We start from the raw sequence: 26,239 nt of genomic DNA on the forward strand, positions 1-26,239 counted from the left end.
TTTTTTTTTCCTTTTTAAATTGCCAGTAAACTTCAGATGAAAATTTAGATGTGCTTCTGCACTTCCTTTCAGCAAAATTATGTCAACGATGGCAGACAGCGGAGAGGAAGAGAAGAAGAAACCGGAGTCATCTAATCCCTTGGTACAACTTTTTTTTTTTCCAATATGTCAGTAACGAATAATGATTACGAGTTATGGTTAACTCGCTTAGTAGTGAATTGTCTCGCTAGAAGATTTTGATTTTGTTGAGCTGAGGAACAATTACGCAGTTTGACTATGAGTTAAAGGTACTGTAATCGGAAAAACTCTGAAATAGGTGAGGCGATGATGAATACCAATTTGCTGTTCTGTTTATAGTCCAAGAAATATTACTCTAAAACGAATATTTATGGTTCCTTCCATTTTCACATCTATTATAGAAACCGTATTTATGGTTTCTACCATTTGCACATCTAATTGGGGTGTTCTCTCTTACAAAGTCAAAAGAGTACAATATATGAAAAAAAAGGTCATCCACTCAGATGCAATTTGGGTTTAGGCAGTATGAGATCAAGTGTTCATGTTCCACCAAGCCCCTATTTTCAACTAATTTCTCCAATTTGGTGTGCTTGGTCATTGTTAAGCTCTGATTCCATTGTTTAATGAAGGGCCTTTTAAAAATCACAAATAATATTTGGTTAGATGTAATACCAAAATTTCTTTAATATTGTTATAATTTGCATATATTTATAAGATATTTGCAAATGAATAGGCTACCATGAAATTTTACTTCCGTTGTTTTTTTTGACAATTCTTCTTTTCTTCTATTTAGCCCATTTTTTGAAAAATAGAAATAGACTAACACCATGTCAAACAGGTTTTGGTGTTGGATTAAGTTCATAGTCACTGATTACAAAATCAATTGGTTAAATTGATTTGGAAATATAGGGTCAAATTTTAATCTTTTGATTTGGATTAGTTCTCCTATTGACTTGCTTCTATCTGATACAATGTTTCCAAATTTGCATTGCGGTCATTTGGTGCAGTTTTTGGAGGTTAACTGCAGGAGTTCTGGTAAAATCAGGCGCTTTGCACAAGGAACTGAGTCAAGTTTCGCTCTTCGCATAATAAACAGTAAGTTAGAGATTGGGGACCCGTTGGCACTCTGCATTGCGGCTGTTAAAGAAGGAGAGGAGCCTGTCATTTTTGGGCCCAGTGCGCCTCTTTCCAACTATGGTGACGATTGGAAATTGGAGACTCTTGTCAATGATGGTAATACAAAACCTTCAATTTCTGATTTTTATTTTATTTCTATTATTTTTTTTTTTACCAAATTTATTTTGTGCATAGAGTACAGGTTTTAAGCACCTTCTGATCTCAATCTAACACTAATTGAGCCTTAATAGGTTCTTAAACAATATTTGTTACACTAATATAACAATAATCAAGTCTTTAGTTCCAAACAAGTTGGATAGGTTAGAAATGAAACCCAACTGAAGTCACAAAACCAAAGTCAATAAATACCATGTGTAGATCTTTTTTGTGCTCCCTATATCTCTCCATAAGCTGTTTTGTCGTCGATCTCCCGGGCATAAAACTAATTTGGTTTTTCGTAACGCTTGTCATCCTTCTTAAGCTATGCTCAATCACTCTCCCAAAACTTTATTGTATGACTCATAAGCTTAATTTCTCTGCAATTTGTACAGTTTTGAATATCTCATTTATTCTTAAAAATTGATACTAATATGCTTCTCTACTCGTCAGTCATCTTATTTGATCGGAAAATGCTATTGAACAACTTAGTTAGCCACACTATCGCGACGTCTCCAAGGCACCTCCACACCTCGATGGGATGTTATCAGACCCCAATATCTTGCCTACTTTTATCCTTTTTAAAACCTGTTTTATCTCAGACTTGAATTCTCTGAACAAATCGTTTATTGATGTCATCAGAGGAGTCATCCAGCTCCATCGTGGTGCTCTCATTCTCTCCATTGTACAATTTGTTGAAGTATTCTCTCCATCTGTTATTTATCTCGTCGTCTTTCACCAAAAGTCTATTATTCTCGTCCTTGATGCATTTAACTTGGTCAAAGTCTCTCGTCTTCCTATGTTAGAGTGTAATCTTATATGTTACACTAAATAAAAAAAAAAAAACATTAAATGCTGTTCCAGTTTGGTCTTGAATCAAAGTAGTGGAATAGCAATATTTCTTTCGATGCTCGTTACAGTTGATAAGTTCTAAAATAAACTAGTAGTTATTATTTTTATAATTTAAATCTTCTTATATTTTTCAGGAGAAGACCACACACCAATGAAGGAGGCATCCTTCCAAAAGGTGGAAATATTTATTTTTATTTTTACCTCCTTTTGTCATATATTATTTTGAAGTGGAGTTTCTTATTGAACTTCTCGAATTACAGGCCTCAAAGAAGCAGAATAATGATATTGATTATTCTTGGATGGTTACCTATCTTGGGAAGGTCTTGCTCGTCTTTGCGTTCATGTTCTTTATTGCAGGCGTATATTCTTACTTTCTCGCGGTGCTTCCAGACCTAATATCATCTCTCGGGTCGTATTGGGAAGGATCTACAACACTTGTTTCCTCTTAATCTGATTTTAATTTTCATACTTTGTGATTAATATGTTGATTTGATGTAATTGCAAGTTTTTGTAAAGACATTTTTATTTATTGTTGACTGAAAAAGATAGTTGCTCGCCTCGTAATATATTGCTTACAGTTGTCGCATATGTAATGAAATGGTTTGAACTATTCTTAAGCCGCAAGCCCGCAACTTTTTAATCTCAATTTGCTTCCCTTTGATTGTAAGAAAAGATAAGTGCACGAATCTGACATCTTGAAATGCGACCGCAGCATGTAACAAAGGTTTTTGATGGTGTTTTACATCTTGCCAAGGGCTTTCCCCCCAAAAAAAAAGAAAGTAGGTTTCACGGGATGAAAGAAAGGAAAAACATGACAGAGGTTCCACTTCCACAGGGTTAAAAAGGGGAATAAAGATTTTTACGTGCTAGGAAAAAAATTATTCAGGTTACCACATACATGTGAGGTTATGGTGTTTTATGATGTACATTTATCTAGTATGTTTTGATATATCAGGTATCAATTTTGTGTTAAGATCCGTACGGGATGAAAACCAAAACACTAGATGGGACATTTCGGCAACAAGAAATTAAGCTTTCTTAAGACTTAATCCACTTCCTTTAACATCCTTAACCGCTTAATTCTACCGAACACCCGTTCTTTAGTGCAGATTTAGATATCCTTTTAGTCTCTTTTTGCCTAAACCTTAATTCTCTGCTCAAATCTTGAAGCACCTCTACTCCTTCCTTTCGCTTTCTCAACTTTCCCCCACAAATTCAGACAATCAAACATCGATTTAAGGGTTTAGGGTTAATCGTTTGTATAAAACATCAACATCTATATATAAGCGCCAACAAAAACGGTGTAAACTGGCGACCATGCCTAGACCAACCTAGTGAAATTTGCCTGGCAGTATTAACCCGAACAATAATTAAGGTGCCCAGTCAAACTTAAATGAGCCCACATCTTTGACGATGGTTACCAACTTAGCAAATCTCTAGAATAAAAAAAAAAAATTAACAATTTCTTCTAGAGCACCCAAAAAAGTAGAATCACTATTTTACCTAAATCGTCAGTCTGCATTTTAAAATGTTCCAAGCATACATTCTTTCACGTTTTTTATTATTGCTACCTGGACAAGATAACAAAACCAAAGTCCCAAAATCGCTATAATCAACAAAAAACATAGAATTAGCCTATTTCCTATTCATACTTTACAATAACACAAACTGTACAACAAACAACATTATAACCTTTGTTTAATCCTTCTACTGTTGTCTACAAAATTATTTGTCCTGACAGAGACTACAGAAACCTTAAAAACCACAACTAAAACCAAAATTCCTTCACCAGTTGTGGAGCTGAGATGCAATGCTTTTCACGACAGGGTGGTACTCGGTGTGGAGAAACTTCTTTGCATTGTCATGGCCAGGTTGTCCAAGCCATTCATCATACAATGTCTTTGCAATAGGGTTATCAAAGGGGCTTGCTATCAGTACCTACAATATTTTAAATAATACTAAGTGGCACGACCTTGGGTAGACATCCACGTTGCAATAGAATTTGCAGGGAATGAACCAAAGAATATTTAACATACTGAACCAGAGCAACACTAAATAAAGAAATCTACATAAAAAAATAAAATAAAGAAAGAAATCTGCTATGTCAAAACTGTAATATAAGAGCTCACATCTTGCATATAAAGAGACTCCAACTGTTGGAGCAGCTCCTTGCCAGACTGGCTCTTCTTTGGTTTTATCTGACCTCCCCCATTCAAGCAGCCTGGGACATCATGAATTTATCAAAATTGAACCCAGTTTATTTATTTAATAATTGAAGATTATTTAACTATAAACTAAACTAAAAGTATTTAGCTTTGATATTCCCAAGAAATACCTGAAGGGCAAGCCATAACTTCAATAAAATGGTACTCGCATTTTCCCCTTTTAACTTTACTTACAATATTTTGCAAGTTCCTAAATCCATAACACAGTGCAAATTTTAGAACTTCTTTACCATCCACCTGCGAAAAAAAAAAACCCTCCAGCAGTATAAGTATGCTTCTATATATTTCTTGCAAGGAAAACAAAATGCTCTGTAATAAAATTTATCAAATTTCTGCTATTGTGCCCCGACCCTACTGCGCTACAGTGAGAGTCAGCAAACCCAAAGAGTAAAGATACAAAAAAGCTAGATGCTGGGCCAGCGACTTGCTTAGTGTCAAAATCACACAGCTTACTCAGATCTCAAAATCCAAATTTTCCTTTGCTAAAAATAAAAAGGTATTTATGCAAAAGGGAAATGACAAAAGCAGGTCTGTATAGTTCAATCATCAAAATTAGCAATTTGGATGATTAAGAAATAAATAAACAGTGTTTACCTCAAGCACCACCTCACGATGATCAGAGTTGCGCTGGGTTCTAAATTGAACAGGGCCGTCTATTTCTCTGTTAAAAAGCACTTTTGCTGCATGCCTGAAAACTGTTTCGGCATAGCCGCCTGATCCACCAGGCACCCCATAAAGTTGTCCTTTTGCATTCACATTTGTTAACCTGTGTCAGACCATATAAACAAAATTGTGTTCACATTTATACACCTTTTCTTTTAGGTATATACAAAATCTATAGATAACTAAAAGGCATACATTCTGTCTAGTGGAGCTTCCTCCAAAGCCACAAAATCAATTGACTTTGACTGCAATAGTAACATGCACCAATGTTATTGTACTCCCATAACTATATAGTTTAAAATAGAAAGCTTCATAGTAATCAAATATTGTATCTACCTGAATCAAGTCTAGCACTTCGCCAGTCGTCAAAACAGAATCTACCTCGGCAATATTTTTTTGATCCATTGAGAAAGTAAAGTCATCCCTCACAGCCTCAAGCTTCTTATCATAACACGGCATTACCGTCACATGGTATACATTGGATGGCCTGATATTGTAAGAAGCACCATGTAACTTTGATAGATGTTCATTAATTATCATAGAATACAATGATAGTTCAGGAATGAACCAAATCTGCTTATCTTTAATTGCCTGTATAACAATGTTGTTATACCAGCAAATGTCCAGTTGGAGCAGAACAACTAGGGGTGCAAACAGATCATATATGGATCGGATAGTGGTTAAACCATAGCCGTATCCACTTTTATTTTTCGGATACGGATCAGATATTAGACGAATACGGATCGGATATCCGTTTTTTTATAACAGTGAATCACATAAATTTGTTTATAATATATATTAAACTTTATGGTATATATCTACTATTCAAATACGGATAATTAAAATTTAAAGCCATATCTGTATCCGTATCCACACGGATATTCAGATATTGGATATCTGTATCTAATATTTGGATCCGGATCCGGTCAGATAATATCTGATCCATTTGCACCCCTAATAACAACCAAACCACTAGTTCTGGGCAGTATGTAAATAAAATGTTTTTTGGTGGTTTTCTACTGGAAGTTATGTACCTGAGCCTCAACTGAACCTCTCTAGTTTTGCATAAACATTCAACAAAAGAACTTACTTGAAGCCAAGTTTCTGAACCATATGATGCTTGATAGTTGAGCCAATTACTTGTTGTGGGCTCTTCACAGAGGAAATATAAGGCAGAATAAATGAGCCAAGAGTCTTTTCTGCATAGCATATCCATCCTGGTGCAATTCACAAAAATACTTGCATAAAAACCGGTGTAAATTTTTTCTTTTAAGATGTCAATGACATATGAACGTTAAATACTTGACTAAGCCTTAACTGGGAATCTTGAAAAGCCAAGAAAAACCGCATAAAAATTTGGTACGAACATAAACAACCAAACAAACAAAAAAAAATACACCATCTGAAACTATTGTTGACTATCTACCTTGGTTTTGTGACTCCGGTTGGGTTTCATTTCTGGCCTACCAACTTGTGAGGGACTAAGGGATTGGTTGTTGTTGTTGTTATCTGAAACTATTGTTGGCTGGTATTGCCTTGACACAGGTTAGATTCAAACAAACCTATTTTTTTTCCAAGGAAAAATCACTGTTGAGGTAATCACCAAAAAACCATATTTTGGTTCCCTATAATTTTTTTGAGTACTCTACCTTCTCCATCTCGCATATTATTTACAGGTTATATGACTGAATATTGCATTTTCAACATCTTCACAATCACTCAATCTCTAAATTTTAAAGAAAGAATCTAAGTTGGCTTACCTGGGCATGCAGATGAGAGCACAGGAAGGTTGGATTCACACTCTTTACCGCCAGAAGACTCATATTTACGGTACCGAGAAACAAATTCATTACACGACTCAATAAGAGACAGATCTCGACTAGAACTTGTGTCATATACAGCCTCAACTCCAACTGACTTGAACAAGCTAGTCAGCTTCTTGAAAACCTAAAGATAAATGGAAAAAAAAAAGGTTGGTGAGTGCATTTTACTCACTGTTTTACTAATTCTCAGTAAATTGACAGATATCTACATTTCTTATCAATTCCAAATTCTTATAAAGGACAGGTCCTTAATCTATTGAACACAACCCTCACCAAACTCTGCACCAACCAATTTTGTGGTCCCATAGACAAACTAAGTTATAAGTTACAACTCCAACCTTGCTGGAGTTATTGCCATAATCTTCCTTAATAACCATCTAGGCATTAAACTACCAGTAGAGTTCACTACTAGTTAGAAGGTTGCGCTGCAAACACAAGGCAGCAAAATACAGTGTAAAGTGTGCTCTCTATGTCACCTCATTTAACTTCAAAATATCATATATGTAACAAGTGTCATGCTATCCCCAAAAGCACAGGAAATAATGCATGAATACCCCATAAAGAACTACATACTTTTAAATAACAGATAAGTAGGGACGATTTCAATCCTTAAAAGAACTTGAAGATAAGTAGGGACGATTTCAATCCCCATAAACACTGTCAATATTGCTAGTAGCTTCACAAATACATAAATGAGATATCTTGCAGATACAAACTTGATGTCTTGATGTTTTTAGGGGCACATGTGAAGCATAAGCTTTTAAAAACATTTCAAAGGTAAAAGAAAACTATCATATAGAAAATTCTAGTAGAACCAAGTACCTGAGTAGGAGATAGGTCAAAGAAAGAAGCTAGAGATGCTCGTGATTGTGGTGAAACAGAAACAATTACTTTTTCCTCTGAATTTCTACAATGAGACAGAAACTCATCCAAGCTCTGTTTCTCAAGCATAACAGTCTCTGCAGAAGTCACACACCCACTACAAGTTCAAATTTTCAAATTTTTAAGTAAACATGATGAAGCTGTAAGGTTAACAGGAGAAAAAAGAGAATATATAAGAGAAGTACCTGCATGCCAAGCAGTCTTTCAGAGAAATTGTCACCTTCTCATCTTGTGCTTTTGTGCCAACATAGCTATCCTTGTCTTTTTTCTACAATTCATGGAATAGAAAATCAGCAATAAGCAATCTTTCAGGATTAGTTTTAGTAGTCATTTTTATTACAAGTCCATACACACTACACTACACTACCCCTCCCAGAACCCCCAATCCAGCTGCTGCTGGGATTTGAACCCAGGTCTTCACTGTATGAGACATGTGCCACAGAAATAATTTTGAAGCACCATCCATGAGGTGAACATGAGGGGAAAAGAGTCACTAATGAATGGGTTCAAGCACCATCCATGAGCACAAATATGAGTATCAATAAAATGTAACGGAAAGATGTTGCCTAGAAATCTTAAAAATACTGAAATTAGCTGTGCATTTATCCTATATGTCATCCTTCCTCACACATATCCATCTAATCGGTTTTTTTATTGGAAACCTAAAAACACTATATCTAGAATTGAGCGCAACAGCATGCAAACGAAAACGAAAACACTGATACCAGCTGTGAATACGATCTGAAGCCATCATATTTTAAAATTTAATACATACACACATTAAATATAAAACTAAACAGAATCAATCACTGGAACACGTAGTTAAAGATAAAAAGGAGTCTATTTTGACCTCACGAAGCGACTCGGACTTTACACGAGAAGAGGAGTTTAGAGAAACAATGCAATTCTGCGAAGGAGCAATGAAATCGTTCAGATCCGCCAGCCTTAGCGCCGGCGAGAACTTCTCTGACATCTCCGACGCGCAATCAGAACAATTTACCTTCTCTTTTAAAAGATCTCTCTCTCTCTCAATTTTAGTTTCGTCTTACAAGGAGAATAGGGAGAGATGCGATTGGAGGTTACAAGCTGGTCGGGGAATTGCGTTATCCGGCGCTTTCGTTTCTTCCTGCTGTTTTGGGAGTCCGAATAATTATTGTGATTTCCACATGAGGTAAGGGTGGTCATGCAGAAGGAGCGGAAGGCAATTCGGCTTTGTTTTGCTATATTTGTTTATTAGGCCTTGCGCTTTTTGACTTTTTTTTTTTTGGGTGATTGGAATATTGGATGAGCGAGCGGAAGAGGTCTGGAGTTTAGGTCGCTTGGGCTTAGTACGCCTGTTGGGCTATATGGCTCTTACACCGATTTTTTTTTTTTTTGCCAAATACCGAGTTTGTTAACATAAGGTGAAAAGAATCGCTATATGAAAAAAAATAATGAAATATAATATAAAAAAGATTATCATAGATCTGTCTGGTCCGTCCGAATTTCAAATAAAAGATTTACAATTGATATCCATTGCTTACATTTACTTTTAACTCTCCAACAAATTCCGTATAATTGAAGAGGAGCCTAACCCGGCTCTTATACCGTATAAGTGCCTTTTGCACATTTGAAGAGCAGTTCCTCGGACGGCTTGTTTTGCAGCCCAAACATTTATTTTCCACTTGTAATGTAAATAAGCAAATTACCCCACTTAACCCTGTCAAAATCGGTTATATATCTCAGCAGCAACTTGAACCATTTGCATCTCCAACTGCTTACGTTTCATAATCAGGTGCTTGCGTTTCATAATCGGGTTGTGGCATTAATAGGCACACATAAGAGAGGTATACTCTAACAAGAACTTCATCGCCGCTTTGTTTTGCGTCTAGGCCTACTAAGAAGCTTCAACATATTCTCAGTCAAGTCGATCGGTGAATCATCATCATGCTCATCCTGGTTATTTCTATTATCCCCAGAAGTTTGCGTCAGCCACCCCAACGCCTCGATCGCTGCATCTCTCTCGGCCAATTGCTTGTTCTTCTTTGGCTTACCCACAAATTGCATCCCCTTGAACTCCACTATAGCTCTAAACTCGTTTGTCTTAAGGTGTTTTGTTTTGTACTTTGGGGGAGTGTGACCAGCTCGCATCAGTAAGGTCTGAAGAAGGCTCTTCGGGTTCATCCCATCTTTGATTAGATTGTTGTTCTTATTGCTATTGTTATCAATTTTTGTTAATCGTGGTCTTGTTGTATTGCGGCCAAACACAAAGCGACCTTCACACAGGTCGCCAGCCACCAGCTCCTGCACAGCAAGCATGATGTACTTGCCTTCCTTGTGTATGTCAAGTGAGGGTTCCTCGAGCTGAATTAAAGTAGATAATTGTCAGATAGAAATATCAATTACTTCAAAACAAAGTTACTAATCGCATTAGACCAGCTAATAATGTAATTAACATGAAACCGTACTGTCAGGATAGATAACTCAAATGGTTTCAAAGTTACTAAATTCTTTGTTCAAGGCTTTTAACTAGGACTTATTTATTTTGCCCAAAAAAACACTACCATGACAAATTATTAAAAATAAGAAAGAGGAGGTTTCCAGTGCCACAACTGTTTTGCCCCAAGTTGCCACCACCCTTCTTTTGGCATGGAAATATACCGTTGGATGCCTAGCCACGTGGAAACATACTATTTGTTGTTAAATGACATCTCCTTGTAGAAAGTAAAATGGTTACAATAAAATATGCAATTGATTGGATTTTTTATTTAGCCAGCCAGACATGATAGTATGATAACCTTCTTATGTTGAAATTTCTTTCTCATAAAAAACATTCCAACACACAGCATATATATGCTTGCAGACTGTATATGAAAGAAATTCCACAATAAACTTAATAATTGACCTTCTTTTGTATAAGCTTGTCCAATTCTTCTTTGAGTTGAACATAGCACTCTGCAAGACTGGGATCCATAAACAAGTCAATATATCCATTTAGCATCTTTAAGTGTCCCGCCTAAGAAAATTATAAAAGAAGAACCGAAAAGAAATAGAGAATTAAGAAAAGATGAGAAGTTCGCATGAGAGTAACAATATATCAACAATACTTTTATTGAGGAAATAAGTGTAATTACAACCCAATTACCATTTCTCCTTTAATGAGAACCCCACCGAAAAGCATAACTATGGAATCAGATACACCAGTTGAATCCCGTATGAAGACTGCATTCATTTTCACCTTCTCACCAAATACAAGCCACGGATATGGGATTGTCTGGTACCTGGCATTAACTGAATTCTGGAGCAAAATTCAGATACCAAAATGAAAATGTACTTAATTGTTATGTATAAAACATATGCATTGTTTAAAACAAAGGGGGACAACAATACACTTACTGCATAAAGGAGGACTTGGCCATCATCCATGGTCTTGAAAGACATAGAGGTCTCTCTATGCTATAAAACAAAATGCCATGAAGAGTAAGTCAACTTTTTGTTAATATTTAATAATAAAAAAAAGCAGCGCCCAAAGATGATTATAAAGACGGACAATTTTGTTTATCCAATTTGCAAGTTATCTTATACTATGGTAAATGATATGCTATATAGTACTATTGTTGAGATTTATGTATGTTTATCGTTTATTGTATTAGAATAGTTTTGGGGGGGTCTATCGGTAAATAGGCTATTATGAAATAGTCTAGGGGTTATTTGTAATAGTACTTTGTAAGGCTCTATATAAGCCCAAATCATTACTCAATAAAATAACTTTTTTGCTGAAATCTTCGTGGTATCAGAGCCCTAAAAAAAAAACAACCTAACCCTATCTGCTACAGTACCTCACCGCTACAGTAACCAGGTCGCTACAGTACCGCCTCACTCCTATCTTCTCTTTCGCCGCTCGGTCTTCGCTTTTTCTAGAGTTGGCCGACCACCAAAGGTAGTCTCTTTGTGTTGATTGGCCGGCGTGGGGGGCCTCTACCCCACAATACCCGAGAAGCGGGTTTGGATAGAGGTTTGATCGGGTTTTTTGAACTCGAATCTTGATGAGATAGATCAATACCGGGTCAAGAAAAAGAAGAAGAGGGGGAGATGGGGAGACGAGGAGATGAGGTGGATCCAGGTCTTGAGGGAGCACGATCGGGTCTCTGCGAGAGATACGAGTGATCGGATCAAGAAAGGAAAGGAATCGCGTGTGATCTGTCTCGACCAATACCTTGGCACCTCATGATGATGCCATTGCTGAGATGATGCAGGAGGAGAGTCACATGAGGATGCATGCTGAGCCAAGTGGACCTTCAGGTGCGCGATCAGCTTTGGCTGCCTCGAGATCAAGTATGACAGGTGCCCAGGGGGAGACTCATAGGTGTTACAACTGCGGGGAAACAGGTCATTTGATCAAGGTTTGCCCTAAGTCACCAAATGAGAGAGATGCATGTGGTAGGGGGCAGTCTGGGAACTGTGAACGTGGCCGTGGGGGCCGAAGAGGTGGAAGAGGAGGCAATTGGGCAAATCTGATAGTTGCAAAGGAAGAGAAAGAAGCTATTGTGGGATTATCCGAGGAGGATCTGATCATGGAGATAGTCAGGAGGAGGCAGAAAGGAGCAAGTGAGAGGAAGAGTGTGGTCACTGACACACTTGCTCTTGCCTCTAAACCCACTACTAGATCACCAGATTGGATAGTAGACTCTGGTGCTGTTAGGAAGTTTTCTTCCTATACTCACCTAGCAGTCTCAGATAGCATTCAGATAGCCGATGGTACTGTCCGGCCCGTAGTTGGTAAGGGTACTATGAGATGTACCGATTCAGTGACACTGACAAATGTGTTGCATGCTCCTTCCTTTCCCGTAAACCTGGTGTCCATTAGTGCTATTATTCGTGAGTAGAAATGCATTGTGACATTTGATATTCCAAAGATGGTCTTTCAGGAGAAGGGGACAGGTCGAATACTTGGAACTGGCACATGGCGTGATGGGTTGTGGTACATGGATAGAAAAGGTATGGATACAGCGCTGACATCTGTGGTCAATAGAGTGGAGGCAGGAGGATCTGGGGTGAGTGTGGAGGATGAGTTGCTTCTGATTCATCGGCGGATGGGGCACTCTTCCTTCAGCCTACTGGAACGTTTGTATCCATCAAAGTATGAGAAAGCTGACAAACAGAAACTTGTGTGTGATGGATGTGAGTTTGGGAAGCACACAAGGAGTTCGTATGCAAGCTCAGGAATTAGGAGTTCTCATGCCTTTGATCTGGTACACTCGGATGTGGGCCTTGCTCAACAATTTCAATAAATGGGTATAGATTTTTTGTGACTTTCATCGATTGTTATTCACGTGTCACATGGTTGTACTTGATGAAAAACAAGAATGATGTACTTGCTTGCTTCAAGGATTTCCATAAGGCAGCTCAAACTCAGTTCGGTGCTGTGGTGAAGGCACTGAGATCTGATAATGGGACCGAATATACAAACAAGGCATTCGAGAAGTATTTGTCAGTTCATGGGATACATCATCAGACCACGTGCCCTTACACACCAGCACAAAATGGAGTGGCAGAGAGGAAGAATAGACACTTGTTGGAGGTAGCCCGGTGCATGATGATCTCCATGAATGTTCCGAAACATTTGTGGGGACAAGCAGTCATGACAGCCGCACAATTGATCAACAGAATGCCATCTAGAGTGTTGGATTGGCAGACTCTGTGTATGATGTTGAAAGGAGATAATGGGGGTATTCTTTCTCCAAAGGTATTTGGCTGTGTGTGTTTTGTGAAAGATAACAGACCAACAGTGGGAAAGTTGGATCCCAGGGCGGTGAAATGCATCTTTGTGAAAGACAACAGTCCAGTAGAGAGGAGATTGTTTGTGAGTATGGATGTTACATTTCGTGAGCTCGAACCTTACTACTCCTCAGAAACTACATCACCCTTTGGAGACTCGCTCAATACAGGAGGTATGAGGCGAGAGGGAGAGAGTAGTAGTGATGGTGAGTGTGAGTGGTATTCCTTGCCCACTGATGGATTCGACTAGGATTGAGCCGGAAAAGGAGGATTCGGCTAGGGTTGAGCCGAAAAATGAGGATTCGGCCAGGGTTGAGCCGCAAAGGGAGGATTCGACTGTGGGTGAGCTGAAAGTTGAGAGGAATGGGCCTGAAGGTGGTAGAACTCAGGCTCAGGGGGAGTCGAGATATCGTGAGGTGTATGTGAGAAGAAATAAACAGAGTGAGGGAGCCGTACCTACAGTGCCACCTGTGCCAAGTCCCTTGTCCCTGTCTAATCCGACTCCTGAGACACTTACATCATCCACCTCAGACTCAGAATACACAGGTGTTATGATTCCTCTCTCTACTCCTCCCACTCCTCTTTCAGTAAGGACTCCTCGCGAGAATGCATGCATTCCTCCTGACCGATATGGTTTTCTGCATGAGATTACTCAGTTTGTCTCTTACTCACACATATCACCGGTACATAGAGCATTCATTGCATCATTAACACTGTCTCTATCCCTAAGTGTTGGCAGGTTGCTAAAGAAGATCCGAAGTGGAAAGCAGCCATGTTAGAAGAGCTCAGTGCCCTTTGCAAGAACAAAACCTGAGAACTTGTGTCACTACCACCAGGCAAGAAGGCTGTTGGATGCAAGTGGGTCCTCACAGTAAAGCAGAATCCAGAGGGTCTGGTTGAGCGCTACAAGGCTCGGCTGGTAGCGAAGGGGTACAGTCAGACCTATGGCATTGACTATGATGAGACCTTTGCGCCCGTGGCGAAGATGAGCACAGTGAGGACACTGGTTTCCATGGCAGTGAATGAGGGATGGCAGTTACACCAACTCGATGTGAATAATGTTTTTCTTCATGGTGATCTGTTGGAGGAGGTGTACATGGAGGTTCCACCAGGGTTTGTCACAAACCAGACAGTGGGTAAGGTGTGCAGGCTCAAGAAGTCGCTCTATGGGTTGAAGCAATCTCCTCGGGCCTGGTTTGATAGGTTCAGGAAGGCTATGGTAAGCATGGGCTATCAGTAAATCAATGCTGACCACACTGTTTTCTCGACAACATGGTGGTCACATTACTATGCTGGCTGTGTATGTTGATGATATGATCATTACCTGGGATGATGAGGGGGGAATTGCACAGTTGAAAGCAAAATTGGGGAATGAATTCGAGGTGAAGGATTTGGGACAGCTTAGGTACTTCCTTCGGATTGAGGTGGCTCGCGAAGCAGAGGGGATTGTTCTATCCCAGAGGAAGTATGTCCTAGACTAGGGGATTGTTCTATCCCAGATGAAGTATGTCCTAGACTTGCTTACAGAGACAGGCATGTTGGGGTGCAGGCCTACAGTTTCTCCAATTGATGTGAAGGCCAAGATAAGTGCAGAGGCAGGAGAACAGGTTGATCGTGAGAGATACCAGAGACTGGTAGGCAGATTGATCTATTTGACACATACTCGTCCCGATATCTCATTTGCAGTGAGCGTAGTGAGCCGCTACATGCATGACCCTAGGAAGGGCCATATGAACGCAGTGTATCACATTCTGAGGTACCTGAAGAGTGCACCAGGGAATGACTTGATTTTCAGGCAGAATGGGCACATGAACATTGAGGGCTATTGATGACAGGAGGTCCACAGCTGGCTATTGCATGTTCGTAGGGGGCAACTTGGTCTCTTGGAAAAGCAAGAAGCAGCCAGTTGTTGCGAGATCGACAGCAGAAGCCGAGTACAGGGCTATGGCATTGGGAGTTGCGGAGATGGTATGGCTGAAGAGGTTGTTGAAAGAGCTCAAGGTGAATCATGGAGCTAAAATGAAATTGTGGTGCGATAGCAAGTCAGCGATCAGCATTGCCAATAATCCTGTGCAGCATGACAGAACCAAGCATGTGGAGATCGATAGGTTCTTCATAAAGGAAAAGCTAGAAAATAGACTATTGGAGCTGAGACATGTAGCTACTGGAGATCAAGTAGCTGACTGCCTCACCAAAGGACTTAGCTCAATAGATCTAAATAGATTTTGTGACAAGATGGGCTTGATGGATATCTTTTGCCCATCTTGAGGGGAGAGTGTTGAGATTTATGTATGTTTATCGTTTATTGTATTAGAATAGTTTTGGGGGATCTATCGGTAAATAGGCTATTATGAAATAGTCTAAGGGTTATTTGTAATAGTGCTTTGTAAGGCTCTATATAAGCCCAAATCATTAATTAATAAAGTAACTTTTTGGCTGAAATCTTCAACTATTTTCTTTTTAATGGAATGTGCTCAAATTCATCAAAGCCAATTGCAGATTTGATTGTTTAAACAACACATTATTTAAAATCATGTTCCTTCCAATGGTTCATTGTCAGTTGATAATAACCCAAGTAACTCTTAACAACTTGAAAAATGTTGGGTGTGATTTGCAAATACAATAGAACATTGTGTATAATTTGCAAAAACCCCAAATTGCTGAAATTTCAACAACACATGTCCTGATACCATGTTACAATTCTCTAAAAAACATAAACTGACAATAATGGTAGCCTCTATGTGTTTATCACTCTATTACTAACATTAACATAACGTACCACGACAGAAGAAATCCCAGGGAAAAGCCCAGAGCAAATGATGGCACGAACCAGGGACTGGTTATGGCTAAGGTTGTTGCATGTCCTGGCATCTGGATCTACCAGATCGGCATCTTTCAAGATATAGCTAAACTGCTTTCTAAGAGAGTGGATGGCTTGAAGAGTCTGAGCTGAGAGAAAATTTCGCCAACAATACTCGTAAGCTGAGCCTTCTCTCTCAGCATCTTTCCATCCCTCATATGCACGCACAAGTGCCATGTGGTCACTATAGTCCTTTGCTGAAAATCTTGATTTTGCAGTACCAGCCATCTACATTGGGAAAGGATGCCAAAAATACTCAACATACAAGACAGATTACAGAATGTTTCTAATAAAATTGCACTGATGTGTAGAGAGTTGATGGCTTGCTGCTGATCAGTATTGGTACATTTATGATTTACAAGTAACGATTAACTGTTATCTTTTACTAATCAATCCTTCTAGAATTTACGGTACTTTGTGCATGAAGAAATAGCAACAGAAGCCTATCATGTCCAATAATTGAAAAGGAGGCCGCATACTATTGGAGAAATTCCAAACAAGGGGCTGTGTTGTAACTACAGTCAGCTCTTCTTCAACAATACAAGTTCAAAGTTCAAAACTGTAAAATAACAGAAATAATTCTCGTAAACTCATTAATCCTTGTTCTCAAACCCCCTCGGTGTTGTTTTCAAGTTGGAATTCATGTTTAAATATAATGTAGTTTATTTTTCTCATTTCAGTTAGTACATTACTCCCATTTTAATAGCAATTGAAACTATAAACACTTAATGGATAACTAATAGCAGGTTCTTGTTCTCAAATTTCTCTGGCACTGGGAGGACTTTATTTGATCATACAAAAGATTTCTCCTCTATTGCTTTGATAGCGTGAGAGCATGGTAGCAAACTGGGGCCAGATGCGCTGTTGTCCATAAAGCAAGTAAGAACCCTTGACAAAACTAATAAATGAGCAAATAGTAAACTTACATCCTTCTTGTCTTGTGGTAGAAGGAAAGGATCACGAACACTTAGTCCCGAGACAACAGTCAAAACCGGATCAAGGCAACGAAAAACAGCACCCATTATTAACATCTTTCCTAGTTTGGGATCAACAGGAAGCATAGATAGATACCTCCCTGTGCCATGAAGCAAGAAAGAGAGAATCAAAATAAGCAAAAGGAATTCACCATAGCATAACTGTGCCAGATACATTGATAAACATACCGAGATTAGTGAGACTTTCATTTTCGTTCAATGCCCCAATCATCTTCAAGAAATCAACTGCATTCTGGACCTGCATGTCATACACATTTCAATGAAGGAACCCTAAAAGTGATTTATATCAGGAATCACTGTACAAATATGTCCCTGAACAAGTATAGCAGTATGTCTGACCAGGAATATGCTGCTTTAATGGACAACATACCAATTTTAAAGAGTGTTTATTATACTTCTCCTCAACTAAAATAAAAGTCTTATGGTCAGGTTAGTCTCACTCAAACCTCATTTGATACTAAAACAAGCCAACATAAAAACCCTTGAATTGAATACCGCAAGGGGTTCAGGAGGCTGAAGAGCTGCCGACAAAAATTCACCAATGCTGCCAAGTTGCAAGCTTTTAATTTGCAAGCATAGTGAGTTGAGCGGTGTTCTAAGCAACTCCGGCAACTGGTACTCAGAAAAGGCCTCATATACACATCTTGGATAGAGGTGATAACACTCTCCTGGTTGCACGCGTCCAGCTCTACCTTTTCTCTGAAATAAGACAACCGAAGAAAAAGAGGATCATAATAATTAGCAAGCGATAAATGATATTGAGGTCTACTGAGATGAAGTTGCAATTTGCAAACAAATTCGAAGGCACAAAATTCAAAACTCAACAAATAAGCTACTGGATTTGGACGAGTTGTGAAAAGACTTAAACATACTGCTTTGTCCAATAGTTGACTTACAAAAGGGGTCAACCCATAGTACCAAAGTTGAGCATTATATGGACTCTAAGCTAGTCCTCCTGTTAAGTCAAAACTGTGTAAAAAAGGAACAATGAAGAAATACAGTAGATCAAGAAAATAAAAGAAATACGGTACTAATTACACACCAACTATATGATCAAAGGATAAAAGGAAGTAAAGGATGAAATTGCAACTTTTACCTGACGGGCAGAGGCTTTGGAAATCCAAGATGGGAGCAAGCATGGGGTATTATTTAGAGCATCATAAGTGGTCTCCTTGGCTTTCCCACAATCCACCACAAAAACTATGTCATTTATTGTGATACTTGCTTCTGCCATGTTTGTGGCAAGGACTATTTTGCGTACATTCGGAGGTGGCCTCTCAAATATTAGTTTCTACAATAATCAGAAAATTAAAATTCTGTTCCTTCTCTTCTATTGACATGAACAAATACAGGGAAGTCAAAGTTGATTACTGAGTTTTCTGGCAACAAACTTTTTGTTTGGGTGTCCTTTGCATTTAACAGGTGAGTAAATTAGACTATGTCAGATTGATACTGGATAAAGTTGAGATTCCAAGCAACATTCTATCATAACTTGAGCAAGGCACTTCTGATACAAAATTTCGAACTCAACTGAATGACTTGATGGGGATCTAATGAAGGATATTACAAGACAGGATATTAGCCTTAGTAAACACTCTTTGCTATACTCTTAAACCAAAATTCACATATGTAACTAATACATACTACAATGGTAAACTTCCAATTACACCTAAAGAAAGGATATTACAAGAAATGGCTTAAGCTCAGAAAAAAGAAATTCAGAAAAAATATATGCATGAATTATCACTTACCTGCTCTGAAGTAGCCATTGAGCCATGGCATGTGAGGAGAGAAACCCTGTTAGGATCTCCAAGCAAAGGATGAGCTTTCAGCTGATCCCTCAAGCAGCTTATGTCATCCCACCCAGTCATAAATACCAAAACTGCCCCTGGACGCTCTTTCCTACATATATGGCATAATACAGCCTCTATGAGGTTAAAGCCGATGCAATCTGGGTTCCAGTTGGACAAAGAATCACGTGTTCTTGACCCATAGCACTCAAAGCTCGAGTTCTTACGAGCATCCTACATACACAGAAAGGGTAATTATTGGACAAGGTAACACAAGAAAAGAAACTGCACTGCGTCAACCAGTTCATACCAGTATAAACTAAGCTCCAATTAGTGTTGAAAAAGAAGCAAACATCATCCACATATATCCCAATCCGGATCTGCATGGATTTGGATATGGAAAATTTATTGCACAAGTTAATGCAGACACATAAACAGATATAGATTGGATATGGTAAATAACTAAATATGTCCGGTTATGGATATAGTGTGACCCTCAAAATGCAGATATGGGATATGATATCCATGTTGGCATTGACCCTAAAAGTCTATAAAGATATACTGGTACAGATATGGATTTTTGAAATGTGAATACAGACATGGATATCTGCAGACTCATTAGAAACATCTATTTAACAATGTTCTAATTTTCATGCATAGTTATTAAATATAAAAGTGGTTGCATTATTGATGCACAATTTTGTTAACTTGAAATGCGCATGTGAACAGATTTTTGCCCAAGTATAAATACCAAATTGATAGGTATTCATTCTCTACAAAAAAATGTTAATTCCCATGCTGGTATTGTAATTTGTATGTCTATTCATTAACTAAGCCGTTCATGTCCAAATCAGTATCCATCTGTAATCCAAATTTTATCCATATCCATGGTAGTGAGTATACAGTTTTTCAGTTTTGTCCCACCACTTATTATCCATATATGCATCTGCATCCATACTAATATTTGTCAAATGAGATATAAATAGGGATGTTATTTTACTTGTCTGCACCAGTTTCACCTCTAAGCCCAATACATTCAAATCTCCTAGAGAAAGCACAAAAGAAACTAAAATAATAGAAATATATTTTCTTTTTCAAATCAACCAATTTCTAGTATTACAAAAAATTCAACAAAAATAAACAACAAACTCAGTACAATGCAAATGTTATGTAATGTTAAAATAACGATGTTCATTTTCAAAGTGCACAAGGAAGCTATGAACAAATTTGGCTCATCTGATAAGCAAAAAATCAACAAATTTGATCTTTAAAATTACAGTAACTATATTAAGGGGAAAAGAAAGGAAATTGTAAAGGAGCTTATTCAGGCACCTATTTCAGTAAAGAAAAAAATATCGAATATGTACTAACCAGACAGGTACTTTACCAATATCCCAGGCCAATTCCTTGACCAACTTTTCCATCAGATCAATTGGTTTGTTAGTTCAATTCAGCAACAAACAACAGCAGTACCTCGACTAGAGAAGTGATCTGGTTTTTTCTCTTTCGGGCCGTCAATTGCCTCTGGGTTTTCCAAAGTTTATCTTGGCCATAATCATCTAATTGGTTTGATGATGTCAGCTTGTATCCAGTTCTCTCCAGTATATCTTCTAGAAAGTGTGCCATTACAGGGTATGTAAAACCCTAACATCAAATGAATGCAGTAACTAAGTACAATATTATCAAGGTTTACAATTTCAGCCAGGGAGCTAAAACTTCAGCTTCCGTGTTTCAAACTGTCTGCAATTATTGTACCAATGTTATGTATGATTTTCCCTCAATTGTGAAATTAAACAAGCAGATAAACCAACTAGGGCAAAAATCTGGCTAAACTGGTAAAGAACTCGTTAGTGTTATACCAGTCAAATGATATGTTAAATGTCGTTAGCAAGATCCTTGTTTAAATAAGTAGCTCATTAACAATGTAGCATAGCTAAGATTATTCAATTTTACCAGAATATATTGAGAAACAAATATAATCATATCATGATTAGTTAAAAGCTGACCGGTATATGAATGGTAGGAGCCCCACCAAAGTAGCTCGAAAACAATTCAGCATTTAGTGTGGCACTCATCAAAATTAACCTCAGGTCTTTACGGCGCAATAGTAGGTCTTTTAAGACAATCAACAAGAAATCTGGAAAAAAGAGCATACATGAAAAACCAACTTAAAATGAGGCTCTATAGTCACACCTGTTAACTAGGTTCAATCCCTTCAAAATGATTAAAATGTTTTCAGATGTTAGTTATAAATACAAGAAAAATTGGGTGTGGTTTGCACAAATTGTAAAACTATGCACCGGAATTTAAAAAAAATGCAGGTTGAAAATGTGTGTTTGCAAAACAGGTTTAAGAAAACAACCTTCATTCATGCCTCTTTCATGAATTTCATCCACAAAAACATGTGTTACACCATTCAAATTACGGTCTCCAAGTAACCTCCTCAGCAAAATACCACTCGTACAAAATAGAAGGTGTGTGTCTTTTCCTCTCATCCCCTCTAACCGAACTTTGTAGCCAACCTACAAATGAACAATAGAACTTCAAGGGCACTACTGTAATGGTTTCATGAAGTAAAGGGGTCTTTTGCAAATTACACTGGTATCTTACCAAACAGACCACAAATGAAGGCATTACACTTCTATGCATATCTTTAGATAACACCCAATACCCAATAGTCATAGGAACAATGATGTTGAGGGGAAATTGACCATGTAGCCCCTGATTTTTATAATATTTGGTTTGACAAATCATTCATATCATAACTAAGCATGCTACATGAATCTGAAGAATTCATCCAAATCACTTTGCTACAAACTTGATTTATTTTGTACCATCTTATGAGATAAATGTGGAGGGAAAAATTGTCCAGAATGACCAGAAGTATGCTTTCCATCACTTTAATATAAACAGTTGGGGAATAATCTGCAGATACCATACCGATATAGGCAAGTTGCTCAAGAAAGATATGTTAGGTTTTGTTTTGCAAACGGGGGCTTATTTGCAGAAAAGGTCCAAGAATATATAAAAAAAAAATTAAAAGAAAACCATCGTGGACTTACAGATTCGCCAAGTTTTTGTCCTCTTTCAGTAGAAACTCTTTCTGCAACAGTCATGGCAGAGATTCTTCGGGGTTGGGTGCAGATGATGTTACAAAAAGCCCCTCGACCTGACTCTATCTCTGATTCTAGTATATACTGAGGCAGCTGAGTTGTTTTCCCACAGCCAGTTTCTCCAGAAATAACTATCACCTGACAAACTATCCTTTTCAATGGAGAAAGAAAAAAGGATGAAATGTTCAATTGATGCACAGGCTCTTGTTGCTGAGATCAATCAAGCATTCAATCTAAGTTTTTTATTATTCTTGATATAATCAATTTCTTTGTGTTTTTCTAGGTATGTATACAGATTTTCTAACACTTTATTGAGCCATGAAAAATATCTCATTTAGAACAAATTCGAAGAAACTCCTATCATGTTGGTATTGAATCAGATGGCGCTGGTATATAACAGTCCACAGTCAGGTAAACTTGGGTTCAATCCGGAAGAAGTTGCCATATTTCAGAGGACTGGATAGTAAATTAAATGCAAACATACAGAAGTTTATACAACATCAACATGGTGTGCCAAATTGTTTGTTCATGGGTGCCATATTTCAGAAGAAGTTGCCAAATTGTTTGTTCATTCATTTATTTAGTTGTTATTTCTTTCTTTATTTCATTTTTTTTTTTTTTTTTTTGGGGGGGGGGGAATCCAACAAGACACAATTAGCAGAGCATATTTTACTATGCTACTAGAGAAAATAAACAACAAGGAGTTTATGATTTTTTTTTTTTTTTTGGAAACAATTAACTTAGCTAAGTTCAGGAACAAAAAGAAACAAAAACCCAAAAACAAGAAGGGACCTGATTGTGAGCAATGGCAGATAAAAGCCTTTCTTTTTCCCTGTAAGCTGGAAGTGACTTCCTGAAGTTTAGCATCTTAACGCCTTCTGGTGATTCCTATTTCAAAGAAAAACAGAACTCAAATTAAAATGAAACCCAAAATTAAGGCTTAATCTTTTATCAATTTTGACTGTGCTCCTGCAAAATATCAACATATAAGTGGGGGTAAAAAAGCACCAAATATCTTGCATAAATTCACAAGGCATCAGATGTCACTTTTTCCCTGTACAGAGGTTTAATCACATCATCCAGACCCCTCTTTTTGTTGGTTTTTTTCAATAGATCCACAAATGCTTTTGAACAGTCTCTCTGTAAATGGGGCAAGGGCACATATTTTCCAGTTTTTAATCACAAGGACAATAATGGTGCAGCTGATTGTACCATATTTTGCAAGGTTACATAATATTTCAAAAAAAATTGGGGCACAAAAGAAAATTCTTCAATTTTCAAAAGCAGTGGAAGTACCATGCATGCTCAATAGTACAACAATACCTGCCAGGTCCGTTGCAAATTTTTCATGCGAAAGCTCTTTCTATGAAGAATCTTCTCCATGACACACTCATCTATCAGAGAACCTTGGTTGGCATCCGGCTGGATTTCTTTTAAATCTTCGCTCATAGAGTTATCATTTGCTTTATTAGATCTCAACATGGCCCGGTCAAGGTGGTCTTGAACCAGACTTTCTACTCTCCTCTGCAAACTAAGAGGAATAACCACCTACGTTCCACATAAAGCAAGAATAAGAATTTTTCTTCTAGGAAAATTTAAGAAAAAAGGCTGCACCAAAATTCTCGGATTTTTGGCAGTTAGAAATCAGATTTTGAATTTGGAACTTACTAGAATTCTGAATTTCAGCCACAAAATGTCTGTGATGCACAGACTAATCAAGTAGAGCTACTAGATATTAATCATAGAGAAATAAGTAGCGAATCCTGAATTTTCAGGATTCTGAATTTGGAACTCACTAGAATTCTGAATTTTCAGCCACAAAATGTCTGTGATGCGCAGACTAATCAAGTAGAGCTAATAGATATTAATCATAGAGAAATAAGTAGCGAATCCAAAAAGTTAATTCTGAGAAGTTAATTGCTCAGAAGTTAGAAGTACATGTAGAAATTGAATGTTCGGTTTTTAATAACAACAGTAGAAAATCTAGATCACTTTAGCTGCAATAAGAAACATAGTCTGCTTAGCAGACTTTTAGAACTTGCCTCTCTTTGTGGTCGCTTGTCATCAAGGTCAGGCCGGTAGTTTGGCAAGGGAACTTTACTAGCTACCACCACTTTGCCATAAATCTCACTGCATAAATGCAGATGATGAGAGAACATAAAAAATCAACACCTAGACCAGCAAGAAATTGAAAAAAGAAACATCACAAACAATGAAATAAAATAATGCCAAGTTACCTATACAGACCCATTCGTCTAGCGAGGTGAGAGATTTGTTCATAATCTCTCCTATCTCTCTTATCTCTCGAGATAATCTCTTGCTCCTCAACATTTCGCAACAACATGTCAAGTTTCCACCTCCATTCGTCAATATTTGCCACCGAAGAAGAAGGCTATAATTGAAATAACCATTGATTAAGCTAACAAACTTATAAACAAGAGACGGTCTCTGAAAATTAGGAAGATAGAAACCCCCTACCTTGTGATCTTCAAACTCGCATTCGTACTCGTCGTCTGAGAACTGATCGACGGCGTAGCCACACAAGGAGCGGTTCCGTCCGACGCGGCATGGAGACCGAAGATCTCCAGCGATGTTAGAAATGGAGGAGAGCAAGCCAGTGAAAGAACCCGGAGGAGACCTGTCCACTCTGAGGAGAAGCACCAGTGCGCGTCGCATGACTCCACCTATGGAGGCATGACCACTCTCAGGAGTAGCGAGGTAAATAGCTCAAGCCTCAAGTAGTCGAGTATTTGCACGGTACATAGCCAGACTTTAAAGTTTGTACTGTTGATTGTTGGGCCCGCTTTCAATGTTGCTCGATGAAGTTTGTAAGAGAAGGCCGTAGTGGGCCGAAAAATTACTTACCAGGTTGGGCCTTATACTGTTTACAAATGACCCGTCTCTTATTTTCCAGTTGCTCTTCGCAGTATAGAATCATAGAATACCCCGACCAAACGAAAACCATTTCAGTCGTTTTGAGATTCACGCCAGATTAAAACGGACAATTCAGATCTCAAGTATTGCATTGGATCTGAAATTCTCCCGCGACTTGATCGTGACTCGTCGGTCGTGAGCATAAAGAAAAGCCGCTATTTGAAACTTCCACAGATTTCTGCAACAGAATCTGCACAGACTTTTGTTAAACGGATGAACTATTGAAGTTAACCTTGACAGTGTTTGACTTACGAGAGATTTCCAACACCATGGACTGTTGGCTATCGAATTCATATCACCCAAGTAAGAAGTAACAAAATATTTCTGTTTAGATCTTAGACCATCTGATCAGAATTCGTACAAATATTAAAGTGACTATGTTCATTTCACCTCAAACTGATCAATCTGAATCCAAACATATCAAATATTATGTTACCTCTTGACTACCTGGCGGCCTGACTAGCAATAATTCTTAGTTTTTCCCGACCAGTGCCACTCTATTGTTTTGGACTCTTTTGGTGTAAACGGCACTATGTTTTCGAAAAGGTAAACTTATGGTCTCAGGACATTAAATTGGTTATTTGCCACTTCAAAATTTTAAAATTTGAAAAATGCCAATTCGAAATTAGAAATTATTCTAATGCCACTCTAAACTTAATTAATTTTTAATTTTTGTCACTCCAAATAATTAATGACTAAAATATCCTCTCTATTTTTCAAACCTCCAATTCTCACCATTTTCATGGCGCCTCTACTCCTCTTCTCGCTCATTCTCCTCTTCTCCAATCCAACCACCTCCTCTTATTCCCACATTTCCGCCATTATTTCCACGAAAGGCATAGATTTCGTGAAATATCTCTTGGTAAACAAAGCAGTCAAGACCATAACGCCGCTGGAGCTGCCTGACATACAAAAAACCTCGAAAATCTCTTTGATCGGTTACATGACTATGGTTGCCTTCGATCTGACACTCTATGAGCTGAATGTGACGAGTTCAAGTGTGAATTTGGGGGATTCCGGGGTTGAGATAGTGGCGTCTGAGGAGAGGAAGAGGA

General features: G+C 38.1%; 3 protein-coding genes across 4 annotated transcripts; 1 reads left to right on the forward strand and 2 right to left on the reverse strand.

Moving 5' to 3' along the window:
- Positions 1-18: 18 nt before the first annotated feature.
- On the forward strand, positions 19-2,766 carry LOC144550992 (maltase-glucoamylase, intestinal protein). Its single transcript, XM_078298762.1, has 4 exons — positions 19-142; positions 1,026-1,251; positions 2,277-2,317; positions 2,403-2,766. Exons 1-4 carry the CDS (start codon positions 80-82, stop codon positions 2,589-2,591), a joined length of 519 nt encoding a protein of 172 aa, XP_078154888.1. The 5' UTR covers positions 19-79; the 3' UTR covers positions 2,592-2,766.
- Positions 2,767-3,639: 873 nt separating this feature from the next.
- NAR1 (ferredoxin hydrogenase) lies at positions 3,640-8,968 on the reverse strand. The gene is made up of 11 exons (XM_078298721.1): positions 8,586-8,968; positions 7,921-8,003; positions 7,676-7,832; positions 6,791-6,977; positions 6,121-6,247; positions 5,367-5,517; positions 5,226-5,275; positions 4,962-5,133; positions 4,478-4,604; positions 4,272-4,363; positions 3,640-4,080 (listed from the first exon to the last, which is right to left on the reverse strand). The coding sequence occupies exons 1-11, from the start codon at positions 8,706-8,708 to the stop codon at positions 3,928-3,930; spliced, it is 1,422 nt and encodes a 473-aa protein (XP_078154847.1). The 5' UTR covers positions 8,709-8,968; the 3' UTR covers positions 3,640-3,927.
- A 184-nt stretch (positions 8,969-9,152) lies between these two features.
- ABO6 (DEA(D/H)-box RNA helicase family protein) lies at positions 9,153-24,981 on the reverse strand. Of its 2 annotated transcripts, none has more exons than XM_078298723.1 (19): positions 24,729-24,981; positions 24,488-24,642; positions 24,293-24,380; positions 23,574-23,798; positions 23,043-23,138; positions 22,200-22,388; positions 21,500-21,659; positions 21,144-21,274; positions 20,611-20,781; positions 19,099-19,371; positions 18,444-18,638; positions 17,843-18,046; positions 17,516-17,585; positions 17,279-17,427; positions 16,272-16,580; positions 11,111-11,170; positions 10,860-11,012; positions 10,620-10,730; positions 9,153-10,078 (listed from the first exon to the last, which is right to left on the reverse strand). In XM_078298723.1, the coding sequence occupies exons 1-19, from the start codon at positions 24,924-24,926 to the stop codon at positions 9,581-9,583; spliced, it is 3,435 nt and encodes a 1,144-aa protein (XP_078154849.1). In that variant the 5' UTR covers positions 24,927-24,981; the 3' UTR covers positions 9,153-9,580. The 2 variants fall into 2 exon arrangements, with proteins under 2 accessions (XP_078154849.1, XP_078154848.1); XM_078298722.1 differs by having other exon boundaries at positions 22,200-22,460.
- Positions 24,982-26,239: the final 1,258 nt, after the last annotated feature.

Source organism: Carex rostrata, chromosome 3, assembly GCF_964058835.1.
Source record: "Carex rostrata chromosome 3, lpCarRost1.2, whole genome shotgun sequence".
NCBI lineage: Eukaryota > Viridiplantae > Streptophyta > Magnoliopsida > Poales > Cyperaceae > Carex > Carex rostrata.

Bases quoted from the DNA above. Each gene is read 5' to 3' on its own strand.
- LOC144550992 (XM_078298762.1), top strand. From the start codon at position 80: ATGTCAACGATGGCAGACAGCGGAGAGGAAGAGAAGAAGAAACCGGAG. The intron at 1,252-2,276 runs GTAATACAAAAC...TATATTTTTCAG, and splicing joins GGAGACTCTTGTCAATGATG to GAGAAGACCACACACCAATG. The intron at 2,318-2,402 runs GTGGAAATATTT...CTCGAATTACAG, and splicing joins AGGAGGCATCCTTCCAAAAG to GCCTCAAAGAAGCAGAATAA.
- ABO6 (XM_078298722.1), bottom strand. From the start codon at position 24,926: ATGCGACGCGCACTGGTGCTTCTCCTCAGAGTGGACAGGTCTCCTCCG. The intron at 23,139-23,573 runs GTATTGTTGTAC...TCTTTGAAATAG, and splicing joins ATTTGCAACGGACCTGGCAG to GAATCACCAGAAGGCGTTAA. The intron at 19,372-20,610 runs GTACTGCTGTTG...CTGTGTATGTAG, and splicing joins AGATCACTTCTCTAGTCGAG to GATGCTCGTAAGAACTCGAG.
- NAR1 (XM_078298721.1), bottom strand. From the start codon at position 8,708: ATGTCAGAGAAGTTCTCGCCGGCGCTAAGGCTGGCGGATCTGAACGAT. The intron at 4,605-4,961 runs GTAAACACTGTT...TTTTTTTCGCAG, and splicing joins ATCGTGAGGTGGTGCTTGAG to GTGGATGGTAAAGAAGTTCT. The intron at 4,081-4,271 runs GTGAGCTCTTAT...AAAATATTGTAG, and splicing joins AGTCTCTTTATATGCAAGAT to GTACTGATAGCAAGCCCCTT.